At 36.3% G+C, this 17,882-nt stretch overlaps 1 protein-coding gene across 2 annotated transcripts in view; it reads right to left on the bottom strand.

Moving 5' to 3' along the window:
• LOC148661720 (attractin-like protein 1) overlaps positions 1-17,882 on the bottom strand; it is a 429,208-nt gene that overhangs the window by 207,311 nt on the left and 204,015 nt on the right. For both annotated transcript variants that reach the window (XM_088635864.1, XM_088635865.1), the window contains exon 24: positions 16,034-16,191. In XM_088635864.1, coding sequence (XP_088491990.1) covers positions 16,034-16,191 — 158 coding nt within the window. The remainder of the gene's footprint in view (positions 1-16,033; positions 16,192-17,882) is intronic.

Raw genomic sequence — 17,882 nt, 5'->3', positions numbered from 1 at the left:
CCCAGGTGGCTTGTGGCAAACTTTAGACGAGACTTTTTATGGATATCTTTGAGAAATGGCTTTCTTCTTGCCACTCTTCCATAAAGGCCAGATTTGTACAGTGTAAGACTGATTGTTGTCCTATGGACAGACTCTCCCACCTCAGCTGTAGTTCTCTGCAGTTCATCCAGAGTGATCATGGGCCTCTTGGCTGCATCTCTGATCAGTCTTCTCCTTGTCTGAGCTGAAAGTTTAGAGGGACGGCCAGGTCTTGGCAGATTTGCAGTGGTCTGATACTCCTTCCATTTCAAGATGATCGCTTGCACAGTGCTCCTTGGGATGTTTGAAGCTTGGGAAATCTTTTTGTATCCAAATCCGGCTTTAAACTTCTCCACAACAGTATTACGGACCTGCCTGGTGTGTTCCTTGGTCTTCATGATGCTCTCTGCGCTTTCAACAGAACCTTGAGACTATCACAGAGCAGGTGCATTTATACAGAGACTTGATTACACACAGGTGGATTCTATTTATCACCATCAGTCATTTAGGACAACATTGGATCATTCAGAGATCCTCGCTGAACTTCTGGAGTGAGTTTGCTGCACTGAAAGTAAAGGGGCCGAATAATTTTGCACGCCCCACTTTTCATTTTTTTATTAGTTAAAAAAGTTTCAAAAATCCAATAGATTTCGTTCCACTTCACAATTGTGTCCCACTTGTTGGTGATTCTTCACATAAAATAAAAAATTTATATCTTTATGTTTGAAGCCTGAAATGTGGCAAAAGGTTGAAAAGTTCAAGGGGGCCGAATACTTTCGCAAGGCACTGTATAAACTAAAGATAACTTATTAGACTGAGAGCAACAGATTTTTCTAAAGTAGTGTCGGACAGGTCTACAACAACTTCCTTACAAGAGAAATGACTAGGTTATAAGATGACAAAATGTAAGACTTTGGCTTTCTTTGTTAATTAAATACTTACCACAATGCAGAGTACATGCAGATTCACAGTTCATTCCTGTAACTGAATAATCATTTTCCACTCAGAACAGTGCTTTGTTAAAACCATCTATCGAGCGTATCTCCCAGAAGTCTGCATTGCAATTTATTGTAACCATTATATAGTTATGGTAGAATTACACATTTCAATTAATATTTAAAAAAGTTCTTGCAATTTTGATTCGCATTCCCTAATTAGTACTAAGAGGATAGTTTTTTCCTCCCTCAATATCCAGAAATAACGCTACAGCCAGCATATTTACAGGATGGGAGATTGTTTGCTGCTATGAGGAAACTACTAGGAAAAACACAGAAAATAGAAAGGGCCAGTGTGATGACAACAAATGTTATAAGCACTTTCCATGCTTTGGAGTGAATCACTTAAAAGCATAAACTTAAAAACAGCAATAATTAAAACAGGGCTCCTGGGTGGCTTAGTCAGTAAAGGCATTAACGCAGAGTGCAGGTTCAGCAGCGAGATACGGACACTGTCAGGTCAAGCCTAGCTGTCTTCATTAGCCAGCCATGACTATAGTTCCCTATGCACTGGCCTTATTTGGCCTGGTTCCACCAAAGTGGAACTCAGCTACCTGTATGTATTGTCTCTTTAACTTCCAGAGTAACAGTATATCTTTGGACATGCCAAATCCCTGTGAGCTTGTAGTGACATCACCGAAAGAAACACTGATCCTCCAATCAGATCTAACTCTCCTATAATGCACTTTGTTATAACTCTTCAAACTAAATATTGTTTACCGCTTCTGAGGAAATAGAAAATAGAAAATCTATGGTCCCTTCCAAACAAATAAATAAATAAAAGTAGTGTCCATCTAAACTGTGCAAACACAAACACACCTGACTTCATTCAGTTGCACTTGAATAAAGACCAGAAGTATGTCTGATGTAAAAAAAAATGAAATTACTTCTCCCCTCACAGTGTTTTTTGTGAACTCAGGCTTCAGGAACGAAAAGGAAAAACATCTCTCATCATCATAAAACACAAGAGGTCACGAGAGAAAGCTGATCTGTGCATCTTTCTTGAGTGATTGCTGGTAGATAATCAATCCCAAAATCTCAATAAACTGTTTCTCAAAGGATCCCAGAGAGGCGTTTTCAACAGTGTGCTCAAGTGGTGTGTTCCAGACAACCACAGCTCTTTGTCTTATGTGTGACTACTCCTGAGCCAACTGTGTTTGCGTACGTGTTTGAATCATCCTTGGAGAACAGCAATTTCAAAGAAACGACTAGAGTGGGAAGTTTTTCACAAAGCTTGTATAAAGAACATAAATAATTCCTTGGAAACAAATTACACATTTGGCTTAAACTAAACTAATAGGGTAAAGGGGTGACTATCCAAAAGCTAGTTCATCTAAAGCTTATATACACTTTTTGCATTGGGATAGGCTTGATCCAAGTTTAATCTGATAAAAGCTTCACATTATACTGTAAAACCACAACCCTCAAGACATGTATTACATTACATAGACCTCCATAAAAAACAGCAGCTGTTTATGAACCTAATAATAACAGTTTACTATAAATCTAATAATCTAGTAGATTGTGTTTCATGTATCTTTTACAAAATAGCACTTTGCATCTCTTCTCCCTTTTCAGTAAAAAAGGAGGAAAATTGCAGATAGCTCAGTCATTAGGTGTAAATATGAGCTCTAATATTTGGAGTATCAATTTGGCTTTATTAAATAAAAGAAATATTGTCACTCAGACCATAACTTCAAGTGGAAGTTGCCTTACAAAGCACAGAGCATGTAGTCAATTAAATTACAAAAGGCATTTGATTTAATGATGTCCACTCACCAAGTAAATAAGTGACTTTGCATTTGGAAATCTAATAAAATACTATTAAGCGTTGACAAACCAAGCCAGAAACCTGCATCTCTGTTCTACAGAAATTCATTTTATCAGCATGATTAATCCAGGAATCTGAAAGTGAGAATAAAAATCAATAAACAGGGGCAGCATGTTCAGAAAAATATTACTCTGCTTGAAATGCATAGCTGGCACTGATGACAAAACGAAAAAAAGTGCTTCAGTTTTGCCTTAGTACTTTGTCAAACTAATAGTAATGTCCACCTATTCAAAGCAAAACATACATAAGAAGCTATATGAACTGCATACATATCTGGGAGCTGAATTCTTGGCCTAGTTTTCTACAGAGTACTGTACCTTACGCTTAACAGCCATGTCAGACTCTTTTGTTAATCATACATTTGAGATATTAACTGCAATTTTAAACTGATGTATTAAAATTGCATAATACCATTTCAAATCAGCACATGTTCTATCTCTTGGTCAGCAAATCTGTAAAATTTTAGCAGTGATAATGATAGTCTTTAGAGCCTTTCGTGGAGAAAACTTCACAAAGTTGTGAAGGTTTAAATGAGGAATAACAATTTAAATCCAGGTTAGCAACAATGTTTCAAAAACAGGATGTTCTAAAAGAAATACTTGACTACATCTGAATTCCAAATTCCAAATACTATAGTTGGACAAGTCAGACACATCCTTCTGAAATTGTCTTTATTTGACTGAAAACAGAAAAAAACGAATTATTTAATTTAACATTTTTTGTTCATTTTAAACCTAGCAAGCAGATGTCTTATATGGCCTTCAGATAATTAAATATTTCAACTTTGTAAGGAAAAAATACTAAATATCTATTTTATATGTTCTTTTATGTTTATAAAAGGTGAATTACAACTCTCATCCCAGCTGAGGGACAACATAAAACATAACTGTCCATTTCCAGAGATAGGGTGCCTTCTTTCTCAGGAGAACACTGTCCTATGGGGAGTCAAGATCAATGACAGACACCATAGTAACTCAGAGCAGTGTACGGAGAAGAGTGAATTGCACCTTCCTCGATTACCAGTGAAGACAGACCTGTTGCTCTGACCATGTCATTGAGGAGATAAAGGAAAAAATACTGTACTTTATCTGAAGGTGCAGAGGCAAATAATTAATCCACCACAACAAGGTCCATCCTTTCTCCCAAAGGCGGAATAAATTAGACTTGAAAGTTCCCATGTTTTGGTTTTGACGCAATGAATTGTGTGCCATGTTTCAGTCAGACACCATACTTTATGTATAAGTAGATCATCATGTGCATTTAAAATTAATAAAATATGGAGAATCACTATGTTTATGCTAGCATACAAAGTCAAATTTATTTATATGCATGGTATATATAGAAAGGCAGCATATCTAAAGGAGCAAGCAGAAGAACAAGATACTATCATTTGCAGATTACATCACACAATACAGGCCATAAGATATACAAATACTGTACTGTATGTCCATTTCAAATCAAGTACTTAACTTTAACAAACTCCATTTTCCAGATACTGTACATTGATTTAATTGACAGCTATTTGCCATGAATTACGACCACCAAATTTCTTTCAAAACATGATCAGCTTTATAGTACATCTGCAAAGTAACTTTGAATTGCTCCGCTTATGTTCGGCAAACTAAAATCTTTAAGTCTAACTAAAAAGCAATGATAACGTTTGTTATTTTCTGGTATTTGAAATAATTTGTGGTGTCCTGTGAAAGAAATATATACTGATAGAAAAACAAAGTGCAACATTTTCTGGAATGAGAATACTATAGTTATACTGTAGCTTATGTACTTTCACAAAAAGTTGTCAATTTGTTTTAAGCCCTCTGACCAGCAATACAGCTTGTGCAGTGAGGCATTGCAACTTGCCAATCACACGAAAGTTCGTTAGGTGCACTTTTACCCAAAGAGGTCCAGGTGGAACAATGCCTGATCAGGTCACCTTTAAAAAGGCCTTAACTTAAAGCTTAGATCACTGTAAGAAAAAGGCCATAGTCAGTTTTCTGTGCATTCCATAATGCCTCAAATGTCACCAGAAGCAATGGAGAGGGCCATTGGCATGCTGCAGGCAGGCATGTCATGTGCCAGCTTTGCTAGACATATGGAGTAAGCCGTTCCACTGTGCCCCGACTGCAGAGAAGGTTTCAGCAGGACAGAAGACCGTCCAAGATCCAGTCGCTCTTGACTGACCACACCTTAGAAGGACTGACACATCAGACGGGACCATCCGTGAGATCGTTTCAGATCTGCAACCCGTACTGCTACTGAAACTGCCAGCAGACACAATGCCCACATCAGTGACAGGACAGTGAGGCTCCATGCTGCTGGCCTTAGAGCAAGGCGATTTGTCAGAGGCCCTCTGCACACACCTCCTAGACGTCACACCCGACTGGCTTGGGCCAGACAGAGGCTGCGATGGACTTGTCATAAGGTCCTCTTCACGGACGAGGCACTCTTCAGCCTGTGGAGGAGGAGGAGGTGCTGTGTTCCTTTTCTCCCCCACATCAGTGTATATACAATCTTTAAATATGGCTTAAACTGTTTTTTGATGTGTCCTTCAAGGAAAAGTTTTATCATTTTTGTTTTATAATTTAGCAGAAATGTTTCTAAATTTTCTCAAATATACAACTGTTTAAGAGTCATAATTTGATTTGTGGACAAGTTAATAAAATGTAAGCAATATAAATTAGTTTGATGCCATGAATGTGTACCCTGCTTTTAAGCACTTACATGTTCAAGATTCAGATATTTAAGAAGTAAATTTCTTAACAAATATTTATATTACTGTATACCAAATATTTTGTCATACTATAAGTCCACAAAACATTTGGAATACACTCTACAACCTTGAAAAAGCCAACAATGGCCCAAAAGCAAATACAGAGTTTGTAAAACAGATTCATGCGGTTTGCTTTTATACAGCCCAAATGTGAAAAAAATGTGCTGCAAAAAAATTAAATGTAAACTTTATCAAGTGAATAATCATTTTGTGTAGAAATCAAGTGTTTAAACCAACTATGCACAGTGTTCTGCAAAATCCCAGTATAGCTCATTTCATCATGCTCCTTACTTTACAGTGACTCTGGTTTATAACAGATCTACAATGTGAAGGACAGAACCTCTTACTTTAGCACTACTGTACTTTTCTTTAGCTAATAGTAGAGAGCAACAAATTGCAATACATTGCCTACTAGGAAAAGGACTGCATTTAAGGGCATCCTTAGGAGATTGCAAAACAAGGGTTACACAGATGAATCTTTGAAATGTGCAACTAGGAAGCTAGTGTGATGGGCCAGGGGCCTAGGCTCTGATGAAAAGCAGTCTACACTCTTCACTTGCACAGCCCTGCAGAGCTGGCTGAGGTCATCGCCAAACCACCAGAGTGTAATTAATGACAAAGCACAGAAGTCAACAACACAGGCTTGGAACCATTCCACCGACACTAGATTTTGAAACTGCTCTTCTTAAGTATTTAACATGTATCCTCTGTTCTTGAAAAATACCAAAACCTGCAAAATGATTTGAAAACTTGCTTTCTTGTTTTTCTGCATATGTTATTGAGCTTCAATACCTAATGTACAATTACTCTCAAGCTTCCAAAGGTTGGCATTCCCACATTATTTCCATCTGTCCAGTTTTAATTAAAATATGCCCCAAACTATCAATCAAGCATGGTCAGGGTAATTTGGATATTCATCCAATCTGTATGGACACAGTTAATGCTGCTGTGAAATGTGTCATTGTATTGAACAAGCATGGGTATCATTAGTGTATTGTCAGATCTGTGGAAAAAGGCTGAAGAGAGAAAGCTGTAACCATTATTTAGAAAAGAGGGCTCAAGGGTGAAGCCTTTCAACAGGAAAGAAACGTAACATACATAACAGAAACAGATTAAAAAGAAACAAGGCCACACCGTTTATACCAACATATATAAGACCACATGCTCCAAAACGGCTGTCCTAAGTGCAGAAAACATGAAACACCATCTGGAAGAAACTCTTGTTGAAAACCATTCTGGTCCTTGTGGGACTGCTTTGGGATCCCAGGGAAATACTGAAAGGGAGCATGAGGTTAAACTGACTGCAGAGATGGAAGTGAGCAGGTTTGTCTTATGCGGTTATGGGGTTGCATGGTGCTGAAGAGGAATGTAAAACAAGAGAGTGCAGAGAAGACTGTACTATCTGGTGCCAAGGTAAGGCTGTTAAATCTAACCTGAACTGGTATATGTGATAATCCAACCAAGACTCTAGATTTATTTCCCACGATTTCTTCTGTAAATAAAGTCTGAAAGAAACTCCAAAATATTATATAAATATTTATAATTGTGTAGGGCATAAAATCTTAGAATGCGACTCATCTCTCCAACCAACTGACCAGTATGACTGAAATGGCAGGATAAAAGTGGAATTGGGGTACAAGGGTAAAGGGTACAAAAGTGGCACCTGGCTAGATATCAGCCCAATCCGAGAGGCAGATGGCAGGACCACTTAATAGGATGCTAATTTCCAAAACAAGACCACATCTACAAAAGGCATAAACAACACGGTAGTATGTGAAGAGCACAGTAGGAGAACAAGGCAAGAAGCAGGGAGTTACAGACTACAGTCTTCACCACAGGATTTATCTTAATGAACTACAAGTGGGCACTAGAGGAGTAAGGAGTTGTACTCTGGCGTGACCATTATTTTCTCTTAAATTGTTTAACTGTTTAACCTCGATTCATACCGCTAACGCTGTCTAAAGTAAAAATATATATTTTATAAAGAGAGGAAAACTGGAAAAGTGTGTTGTACATGTGCGGGCTTACATGATCAAAAACAATTTCCTCGTTATTTCCTCCTGATAGTCAGAAATGCAGCCCTGTTTGAAGATCATTGTGTTTGCACCAAGTATTTGATCTATAACAAGGGCTGACTCCACAGAACTGTAAGGACTGCTAATGAAGTATTGGGTACTGATCTTTTAACAGGGGACTATGGGACCTCTTGGAATGAACATTCTATTCTGACACTGTCACAACATCAAGCTAAGAATGTTAAAACAACAAGTTAACTACACTGTAGTTACATTTCCCTCTAAATAGCTCAAGACAGCCATCCTGAAATATTTTTTTTTCTTATGTACTATGCTAACTTTTTTTACCCTTTCATTTTGTTAACAGCAGTATAACTTTCTCTCATAAACATACATACACATTTTTGTTTTGGGTTAAGACTGATGTCATCAAAACTGGTTAGAACTGCAAAAATAAGGTGCAAGGTCACAATGACAGATTAAATCTAAATCTGTTCCGCTAGAAAAAGCAATTATTACCTTGCTTATTTCCCTAAAGCATGCCTCTTGTGTGCAAATGATGTCATAAGGCTAAAGGCTGGACACTCAAAGAAAAAACGGAAAAGAAGCAGAACTCTCATTTATGGTAGTCAGACCCCATAAGCAACTATCTAAAATTAATTCTGTTTTGAAAATGGTAATTTTGTGCTTTGAGAATTCAAATAAATTAATTAAAATTAAAAATGAACAATCACGGATCAGTAATTTAGCAGAAAATGAAAGGAATTGGAAGCCAGAATGTTAACACAGTAGGTACTTCTACTCTCAGAACTCCACATAGCTACTATGTTGAAAAAAGATCCTAGCAACAGCTGGCCCTGTGGTTAAACATACAGTATAAACTAACATTTAGTACATATGCATCACAATCAATGTTTTCAAGCAAGAATTCACTATTATTTTCTTTGGACAAAATATACTACATAATTCATACTATATAATTCTAAATTCTCTTTTTATAATGAGAAGACAGTGTTACTTAATATCTATTGCCAAAATCTAAACTGAGGTGTACTTGTGGCTGAAAGTAAGACAGCCCTCAAATGACTAATGTCTAAAATGTACTTTGCTCCCTCAGTTTATACAAACGACATATTTTGTCCTTCTTTCTAAGCCTTCCTCTTCATTGCATTCTTACTGTCTAAAACTACTCTCATGTAAATGTTTAAAAATATGAGTACTACAAGACTTTATAGTTTAATTTTCCATTGCATACTTTGAATGATAAATAACTTTTTTCATGCTTAGTCATAAAATCCAAAACAGGTAATCTCATGGGAAACGTCTTATTTTCAAATATTCAGAAATGTCAAGTTGTCAGAAAGAGAAAGCTCTCTGTTAAGAAAAACAAAATGACAAATAGAGGTTAAATTACTAAGGACTCTGACATCTCTAGTTTCTTTTGAATTACCTCATCTACAAATGTTTGGAGTACACTACAGAATGTCATGTGCAATAACAGTCCGAGCAGGTCTGATATGTAGTCTGGCCTATGAATGAAAAGTACTAATGAAAGTTAATGTCACCACCTTTTTCTATTATACATGCTCTGCTGGCTTTTTCTAAATGCTGCACCATTCTTTGCAGTGTTTCTGTACTGTTCACAATTCAGAAACAAAAATCTGAAAGGCTTCAAAAATGTAATTTATCATAAAATAATTGACTTTTTTTAAAACTGATTCCATAAAAGCACACTGATGAGACAACGAGACATCTTTACTGTGTGACAACTAAGCACATACACTTCAGCTGCCACATACAAAAGCATGGAATTGAAAAGTCTGTGGAGATTTCATTCAGGCATTCAAAAACTATACAGAGCTTGAGAAGTCAACTTCAATTCCAACTTTAAGATTACCAGAATCACTTAAAGCAGGAGCTTCAGATGGAAATAATGTGCAAGTGTATTTCATGTTTTATTTGACACTTTTATACAAAGCAACGTATATCTGCACCCATTTATTTGTACAACTGGGTGTTTTACTGGAACAATTAGAGTGATGTACTTTGTTCAACGGCAATACACCACCCAGGATACAAACCCACAACCATGCAGTTCCAGAAACTTAACAAATATTTCACACTACAACAATAATTTAGACACATTTGGATATCCCTGCTTTGGAGGTACTTGCAAGCTTTTGCAGTAAAGTACCCAAACTTTAAGGAAAAATAAAATGTCCCAGTGTCCTTGAAAATCTGTTGTGGTGAAGTTCTTGGATCTATAACCTACAGTACTAGTGTTCAGACAAGCAAGCTGGATTGAGTTGCTTCTGGCCTTCTGGCCAGAGCATAACCTTGAAAAAAAGTAATACTTTCTCCTTTCCTAAATGGGACAGACTCAAAAAGCAGCACAATGCTAGTTTTACTGGGATATCCCCTGATCCTACTCAATAGTACTGTATGTTCCAATTTGAAAAATAAAAACACTTTTAGAAAACTAGTCTAAGCTATTCTACGAGTGACTCAACTGGTACAGGCCCCTGTTCAAGATGTTAATGGGACTGTATAGTTCAACACACGTGAATCTTGAGATATGTTACAGTATTGTGGCAGCAGTGCCTTGTGTATTTGTACTGTCGTAAGTCAAAGTTTTATCAGTCCTGGGCTTTCTTTATTCGCACTGTGGGCCTGAAGCATGAAAAGAAGCAGATAGGCTCTCAAGTGCATGATGCAGAAGACTTGGATGTTGCCTTCATTTCTGCTACAAAGTACAAGCGTAGCATCGTTGTGGAAACCTAACTGACATTTGACTTTAACAAATTGCTTAATTGCTTAAAACATGCAACTCCAATCAAAAACGTGAAATTAATTAACCACCACTCTGATGAAGTTTCAATTTTTCATCCTCAAAAGTGAACACTAGTTACAGTTACATGGAAATCCACTATATTTGCCAAGGAGCACTTATTCTAAACCAAGGTAAGAGAGTGGTTTAGGTTTCTAGTTGAAGCAATCAAAATGTAATAATGAGACAATTCTCATTTCAATGTAATCACCCCCATTCTCTAATTTGCAATTGATATTTCTTTTGAAATAGAGAAAGGAACATCAAATCCAGCTACTTATCTCATCTGTATTTTTCCAAGGAAAGAATTGAGTAAAGACATTATTTAGGCGCTGCAATAAAGAAACACTAATTACTGCTGTGAGTACAGACAGCTTATTAATCACAGCCCACCTCGGGTAAGGTAAAATTAAAATTCTGAGATGCAGAGATCATTTCAATTTACTAAAAAATCAATTCAAAATTCCACAGCTCATCCATAATTCCAATCAATGACAAGAAGTAAGGATTATGGAAATAATTTGCATACCCATAAAAGTACTGTTATAAATTATATATATATAACTGTACAATAAACTACAGATTTCCCAGACATAACTTATTTAAATCTTCTTCAAAGTTTACTAAATTTACAACCTTATGTGACATAAAACTGGCTTTTAAAATACTTTTCGGTAATGGAGGAGGTTTTTAATACTTAGAATTCAAAACCTGTTTTTTTTCTTCATTTTTCAACAACCATCAAACGTCCTTCCTTAATGTCATACAAAGCAACTGAAACTATATTTATGTGTATAAGTGTTGTGTATACAGTACATATGTGCATACAGAGTGCTATTTGATCTCATATTTAAAGTAAAAGAAAAAACATGCAGCTTCTCACTAATTTATTACAAATTATTATTTTCACAGTATGTGTGAATATTTTAAAATACTTACTCTATTACATGTTTCATACTGATCAGCTTCTCATATTCCTAAGACATCTATACTGTGTCAGATTATCAGAAAGTGATTCAGTTTCATCCCATTTATCAATAAGCACTGTGCAGAGACTTGGGAGAAAAAAAAAAAAAATTAGTCCTGAACTACAATGAATTTCAAGGTTTTTTTTATAACGACAACTTCCACAGCAGGACATATGTTCATTGACAAACACCCAAATTATGTGTTTCTGGTACAAAGTGGGGATAATACACATGAATCAGTACATTTCCTCATGTTTACAGCAAAAAAATCTGAGCTAGGAAGCCGGTCTTCTTTGTAGCATTAGGTATCGCAAAGAACTTAATGCCAGCTATCCTGCAACTGGGAATATGTTTAACAAACAAAGAATACCATTTTTAAATTACCCTATGATCATTATCTATAAACGAGCAACCTGAACCTCAATTTTATTTCAATTATTCACTTTCAGTTTTGTTACTTATTGAAAGAAGCAGAGATGTATTTTCTTAATAAAACTTATATTACAGCCTCCTAGTAGCAAACGTACTGTAGCAAAATTAGAAATAAGAACTAAAGCTCTACACTGTATTAAAATCTACATAAATTACCCCATTCTTAGTTTCAGGTTTTAGCATTTTTTCTGTATAAGAATCTACCAATATTTTCAGTGAACTCTTTCAGTCTGCTAGGCTTGGAATAGTTCATATACTGTACCTTATAGATATACAATGTGCATACATTTACATACATTAAAATTTTCATACTATTGGAGTTTACTATTACCAACCTTGTATAGTTATAGGCTTCCCCTATCAGGTATTACTGCTGAAATTTAAGGAAAAAATAAAAAGGACAGCACTGAAGAAACAGCTCAACAATTCCATCATGCTTATATCATAAATTATAACTTTATCAGTTCAAATCCAAATCCAAAGCATTTAAGAAACCATTAATATCTTCACCACCCCAAGGTCATAGGGTGAACTAGAAATCAAGTAAAGTTTTACATATCACAGAGCCCTCTTTACAAAGAAGTGTAAAAAAAACACTGCTTCTTGTACAGTAAATGCGACCAGATTCAGCAACCTGACTAAAGATCTGTGTGTAAATTAAGAAGGGCATGGCCACAGAAAAGCACAACATACACAAGCATACAACGCTGAAGAAAAACATACCAGAATAACCTTTCCAACAATGAATTAAAAAACAAAACTATAGACAAACTCCAGCCGATAGACTATAAAAACGTTCCTGAAATTGAAAAACACTGTAAGTACATACAGGGGATTGACAAAATAACGGAAACACCACATGAAAAAAGAAGTTAAACTTAACAGTAACTAAATCACAATTACAAATGCAGCTGCATAGGTGAGTTATATTAGGTTGATTGCCAATCAGCAGTATTTGTCAGCTATAAAAGAGGTCTGACAACAAGTACTTTGATATGTGAGATTTCAAAGCAACACAAGGCAACTAACAACTGAATTGCAGGTGCATCGGTCACAAAAACTGACAAAATTATTTAATGTGTCAAGGGGAACAGTCTCAAAAATAATGACAGCATATGACAAACATTGACAAACTGCATCGGCAAAGAGGAACAGTGGTCGCAAGTCGAAGCTCACCGACAGGGATAGATGGACACTTCACAGGATAGTTGCTAAATGTCACAAATGTAAAGCCTCAAACATTACCACAGAATTGAATCAGCACCTCTGTGACCCGGTCATAACAAAAACTATACTTCAAAAGCTGGAATTTATGCCAGGGCTGCCATTCGGAAAGTGCTTAAATCCAAGGCCAAAGCACAAAGACACATAACCAAGTGTAAGGAGCACAAAACCTGGACCCCTGAGCAATGGAAAAAAGTAATAAGGTCTGACGAGTCTTCTTTCACCCTACTTCCTACATATGGATGGGTTTACGTTTGGAAAAAGCCAAAGGATGCCTTCAACCCATAATGTCTGTTGCCAACTATTAAACATGGTAGGGGATCTGTAATGGTATGGGCAGCCATCTCGTGGGAGTCCATTAGGTTCGATGACTGCTCTGTATGGTCGTATAACGATTATGAGGCCGTTTTACAGGACCAGGTGCACCCTATGGAGCAAACACTGTTCCCTCATGATGTTCCCATATTCTAGGATCATAATGCCCCTAGAATGCTAAACAAATTCAAGAGTGGTTTCATGAACACCAGGATGAAGTCATACACCTTCCATGGCCTCCTCAATCACCAGATCTAAACATCATTGAACATTTATGGGACGTGCTGGAGCATAGAATGCGAAGTAGATTTCCACCTCCTTCATCCCTCAAAGAACTGGAGGCTTTTCTTTTTGAAGAATGGTGCGCTATCCTACTCCACACAGTTCAGGACTCGTATGACAAAATTCCAAGGAGAATTGAAGCTGTTCTGAAGGCAAAGGGTGGCCCCACTCCTTATTAGGTCCTTGACATCAATATTTGGATAAACCCTATCCCACAGGTGCAATAGAAGAATGTACACAATTATCACAAAACACACAGTTCTCTAGAAAGGGCAAACCAACAGAATACTGAAAGAGTATGTGATTAAAGACAACGTAAGCATTGGCAAACACCAGAAAATCTGCAGGACTAGTAACTGAACATTAGAACATTGAGGCACAATTATGGACAGAGAGATGAGCACAATGTCTTTAAGAATACAGAGAAATCAACCCTCAAAATTGAAAGGAGGTTTTTAGCATGACAATTGATTGTGTCTAGAATGCAGTTTTTTAGGAATGTCATGAAGAACACATGAAGAAAATCTCAACAACTCCCATCAATAAACACACGTTTAACATACTGAACAGTGGAAATATGCATATCTAAACTGACAGTGCATTCTTATATTCTCCTTCAGCAAACAGGAGGTGGATGAAAACTTACAAGCAGATTCTGAATGACAACATTAGGGACCAGTCCTTGTACTGTATACAACAAGATCCCTTGCTAACCAAACATTAGGCGGCAAACCTTTTGTTTAGGTCACGCAAAGAACGAGTCCTTGCCTGTAACTAAAAAATCCTCTTGTATTTGGTTATAGGCTGCATCTGTTCTTCATTGCTTGACAGATTTTATTTTCATAAAAAGAACATCATGATAAATATTGCTGCAATAACTATTTCAAATTTAGGTGAAAATCTCGGAGGTGCTGAACAGGCATGTAATTCCATTAATTTCTTTTAAGACATAAGCTCCAGACATGGTGAAGGTGTTAACTTTTAAAACACTTCTAAATGAATTTTAATTAACACAATTTGTGGATGCTTGAATACATATTAAAATGCTGATGTAACTGCTCTTTGCCATCTCTGATAAAAGCCTCAATTTGGATTGAACTCTCAGTCATGAGTTTAATTAGAACAAAGTATACTTTTGTCTGATCGAAGGAAGAGAAAAGGCCTACATTTTGATCTGAGCTTTAGATTATATTCAAGTATGACACAAGAAAAAAACAAATCAAACACTTAACTACTGCCAAAAAGCTCACATACTGAATCAATAGTGTATATCCATGCCAATTTTGCAATTGCAGAAATGTTATGTTGGCTTCCTTATCAGCTATAATTCCCACTGGGTCACAAAAAAGCAACTGGAAGTGTGTTGTTCAGGCCTATAATCAAGAACCCACATCTCTGTTGGAGGAATTTCTTCTGGTAGCATAACTCAACAGCTGGTGTATAGCATGGCTGTCAGTGTGCATTAGGTCCAGGCTGGTCAATAACTATTCCCTTGTCTTGGATTATTTGCCTTCTATTGAAAAATGCAGACAAGTTACAGATGTTGATTCCAAATGACCAGTCTAAAGTAACTGCTCTACCTAGACTAGTTCCTTAGTAGACCATAATCTGGTGTCATGCAAGTAAGATGAACATTTTCAGATAGCTGATTAAAAGATAATCAGTAGCATGAAGTAGCATGCATCACCCTCGAAAATCCTATAGTCCTCCCTAAAAAGTTTTAGAGGATGCATGCTGCAGATGCTTCTACTAAAATCTCTTTGGACCCAATCAATGACAATATAAACAGACATTTCTGAATCCCCCCGAAGCCAGTCCTGCAACAATTTGGATGTCTACTTATTTTATTCTAATTGGAAACAAACTAAACACACACAGCACACAAGTAATGTTTTGGAAGATAAACTTTAAATATGGCATGATTATTTGTCACATAATCCATTCGCACACATTTTGGTCCAGGATGAAGCAGGATCCTGTTAGACCCAGATCCTTCAGCACAAGCATGGAGTTTCACACTAGTGAGAATTTGACCCAGGGAGCCAAACCAAAAGAGTGAAAGCCCCTCAGCATACCCAAAGCTAACATTGGTGTAACTCAGTTTGACATTACTGGTTAACCACAGCGGAATCCAAGGCCTTCTCATTTCCTAACTTTGTACTTTTTGTCATTCAGGCCTTTCAAAAGCAGGGTGTGGCTTCTTTGCACTGCAAAAACACCTCTTGGTCACGCTGGACCAGCTCAGACTGCATATCTTCATGACACTCAATGTTGATGGATTATTTCAATTCCTAAACTTTGAAATGCAGGGGCTTAATATAGCTATAAAAGTAGAAGTAAAAAAAAAAGTATTTACCTGGATTTTGATTGGCCATGAGAAATTGCTGACGTACACATAAAAGGTGATGTTTGGATTGCTGCGGAAGCTGAATTTTTCACAAGAGAAGCTGTCTCTGTAGTCCTTTATGTTTGACTTCGAGACTATTGGGACTTCCTCTCCTGATATTGTCCCAGCTACAAAAACAGTGATAGATTTCATCGTTACTAAGACAGGCTGCTATTTTTAAATCAGTGGTGCAGAAGGATGTAAATAATAGAACATAAGGAGGTTCTGAAGTTAACACAGATTCCATCTCAAAGTATATGTGAGTGGCAGGCTGTTGGAAGAGAAGAAAGGATTGCACAGCTAACATGGACAACGTCAAGCCTGGCAGAGGAGTTGTGGGCTTTTGAATACTGCCTGAGTATTCCAACAGCAAAACTAGATGGAAATGAATCCCTTTTCACAGAATATAAAGGAGCTTTCTATGAAATGGACATGTTTTTATTACTTTCCAAGTTCTGAATTTCATTGACCATGGGAATTAACAACAGAAGTATGTTTGTTTTTTGTTTTTCATACACAGCTTGGTTCTGTTTTAAGTGCTGCTGCTGCTTTAAAGCTTCTGGAGTAAATTAAGTCCAAGCAATCTTTCTAACCCTAACAATATGAAAGATAGCAATATGTGTTTACTATCCACTAGTGACTCTGCATTTAATTTAGAACACTCACATTTTTATTATTGAAATCACATGAGGTGAATTACTTTGTTTTTCACATATCCTATTTGCTATAACATAGCATAATGGTATATTTTATTAAGAAAATGAGATCTTTCATCTAAAAGAAATAGCTCTTATTTTAGGGTGATTTGTCATTTTACAATGTTGTAGCGGTTTCAAATATTTTGAAGGGAAAATCATTTCTAATTCATAAAATGGAAGAAAAAATGGAGTGCACAGACTTCAGAAACCTGTGTAAGAAAAGATTACCTTGCCCTATTTATCAGAACAAGAAAAAACATTTTAATGTTACCAGGCATCTCAAAAAATGTAATTCCGAATACCATCTCTGAAACAAAGACATTAAAATCTCAGCCTCAACAGCTGCCTCACATGTTAATTTATCTTAATTGAAATCACAACATTTCAGAATTTAGTCCTGGAATTCAAAATTGAAGCTCATGCTTTTATTATGAGTGATATTCTTAAGGGGGGACATTTAAAGAAACAGGAAAAAAATTAAATATTAATGAAGCTATTGTATAATTTTGCTAAATTAATGACTTGGTTCTTTGAGGTGACACAAAACAGTTTTAATTACTCAAAAACCATAACAAAAGAATCAAGAAAACATATCACAAAAAGGTTAAGATTAAACAGTTTCAGAATGATGTTATCAGTTAAAAACAATATAAGGAATGAAAATCCATTAAAGTGATGTCCATTTAAGTTGCTAGAGTTTTAATATGCAGCATGGGTCTCATGATAAAAAAAGCATTTCTCTCACACATTTGTACTCGACCATGATTAGGAAGATTGAAGGCTTGTCCAAACAAATAAACTAGCTGAATAAGTTTAGGCGTGAACTTTTGTGCACAGAATAGACCAATCTAAGACAAAAGGGAAGCTTCATGGAGAAACGAATTATTGCTAGCACAAAGCAACAATGTATTATTTTGTGCTCCTGTTCTGTGCAATGATTAATCTTTACCGATCTTGCCACTGCAACAATAAGCACTAAGGTATGGATGCTCAGGATAGAAATGTGTAATCCTAACGGTAAAATACAATAAGCTTTTTTTTTACTTTTATACATACAGTATCAACCATTGTGTTCTGAAAAGTAGTTTTAATTTGTTGTCTAGAGAAAAGATATTAAATTT

Source organism: Lepisosteus platostomus, chromosome 6 (genome assembly GCF_059453375.1).
Source record: "Lepisosteus platostomus isolate fLepPlt1 chromosome 6, fLepPlt1.hap1, whole genome shotgun sequence".
Classification (NCBI taxonomy): domain Eukaryota; kingdom Metazoa; phylum Chordata; class Actinopteri; order Semionotiformes; family Lepisosteidae; genus Lepisosteus; species Lepisosteus platostomus.
The sequence above is the reverse complement of the archived record's forward strand: the minus strand, read 5'-3'. Positions and strand labels throughout refer to the sequence as shown.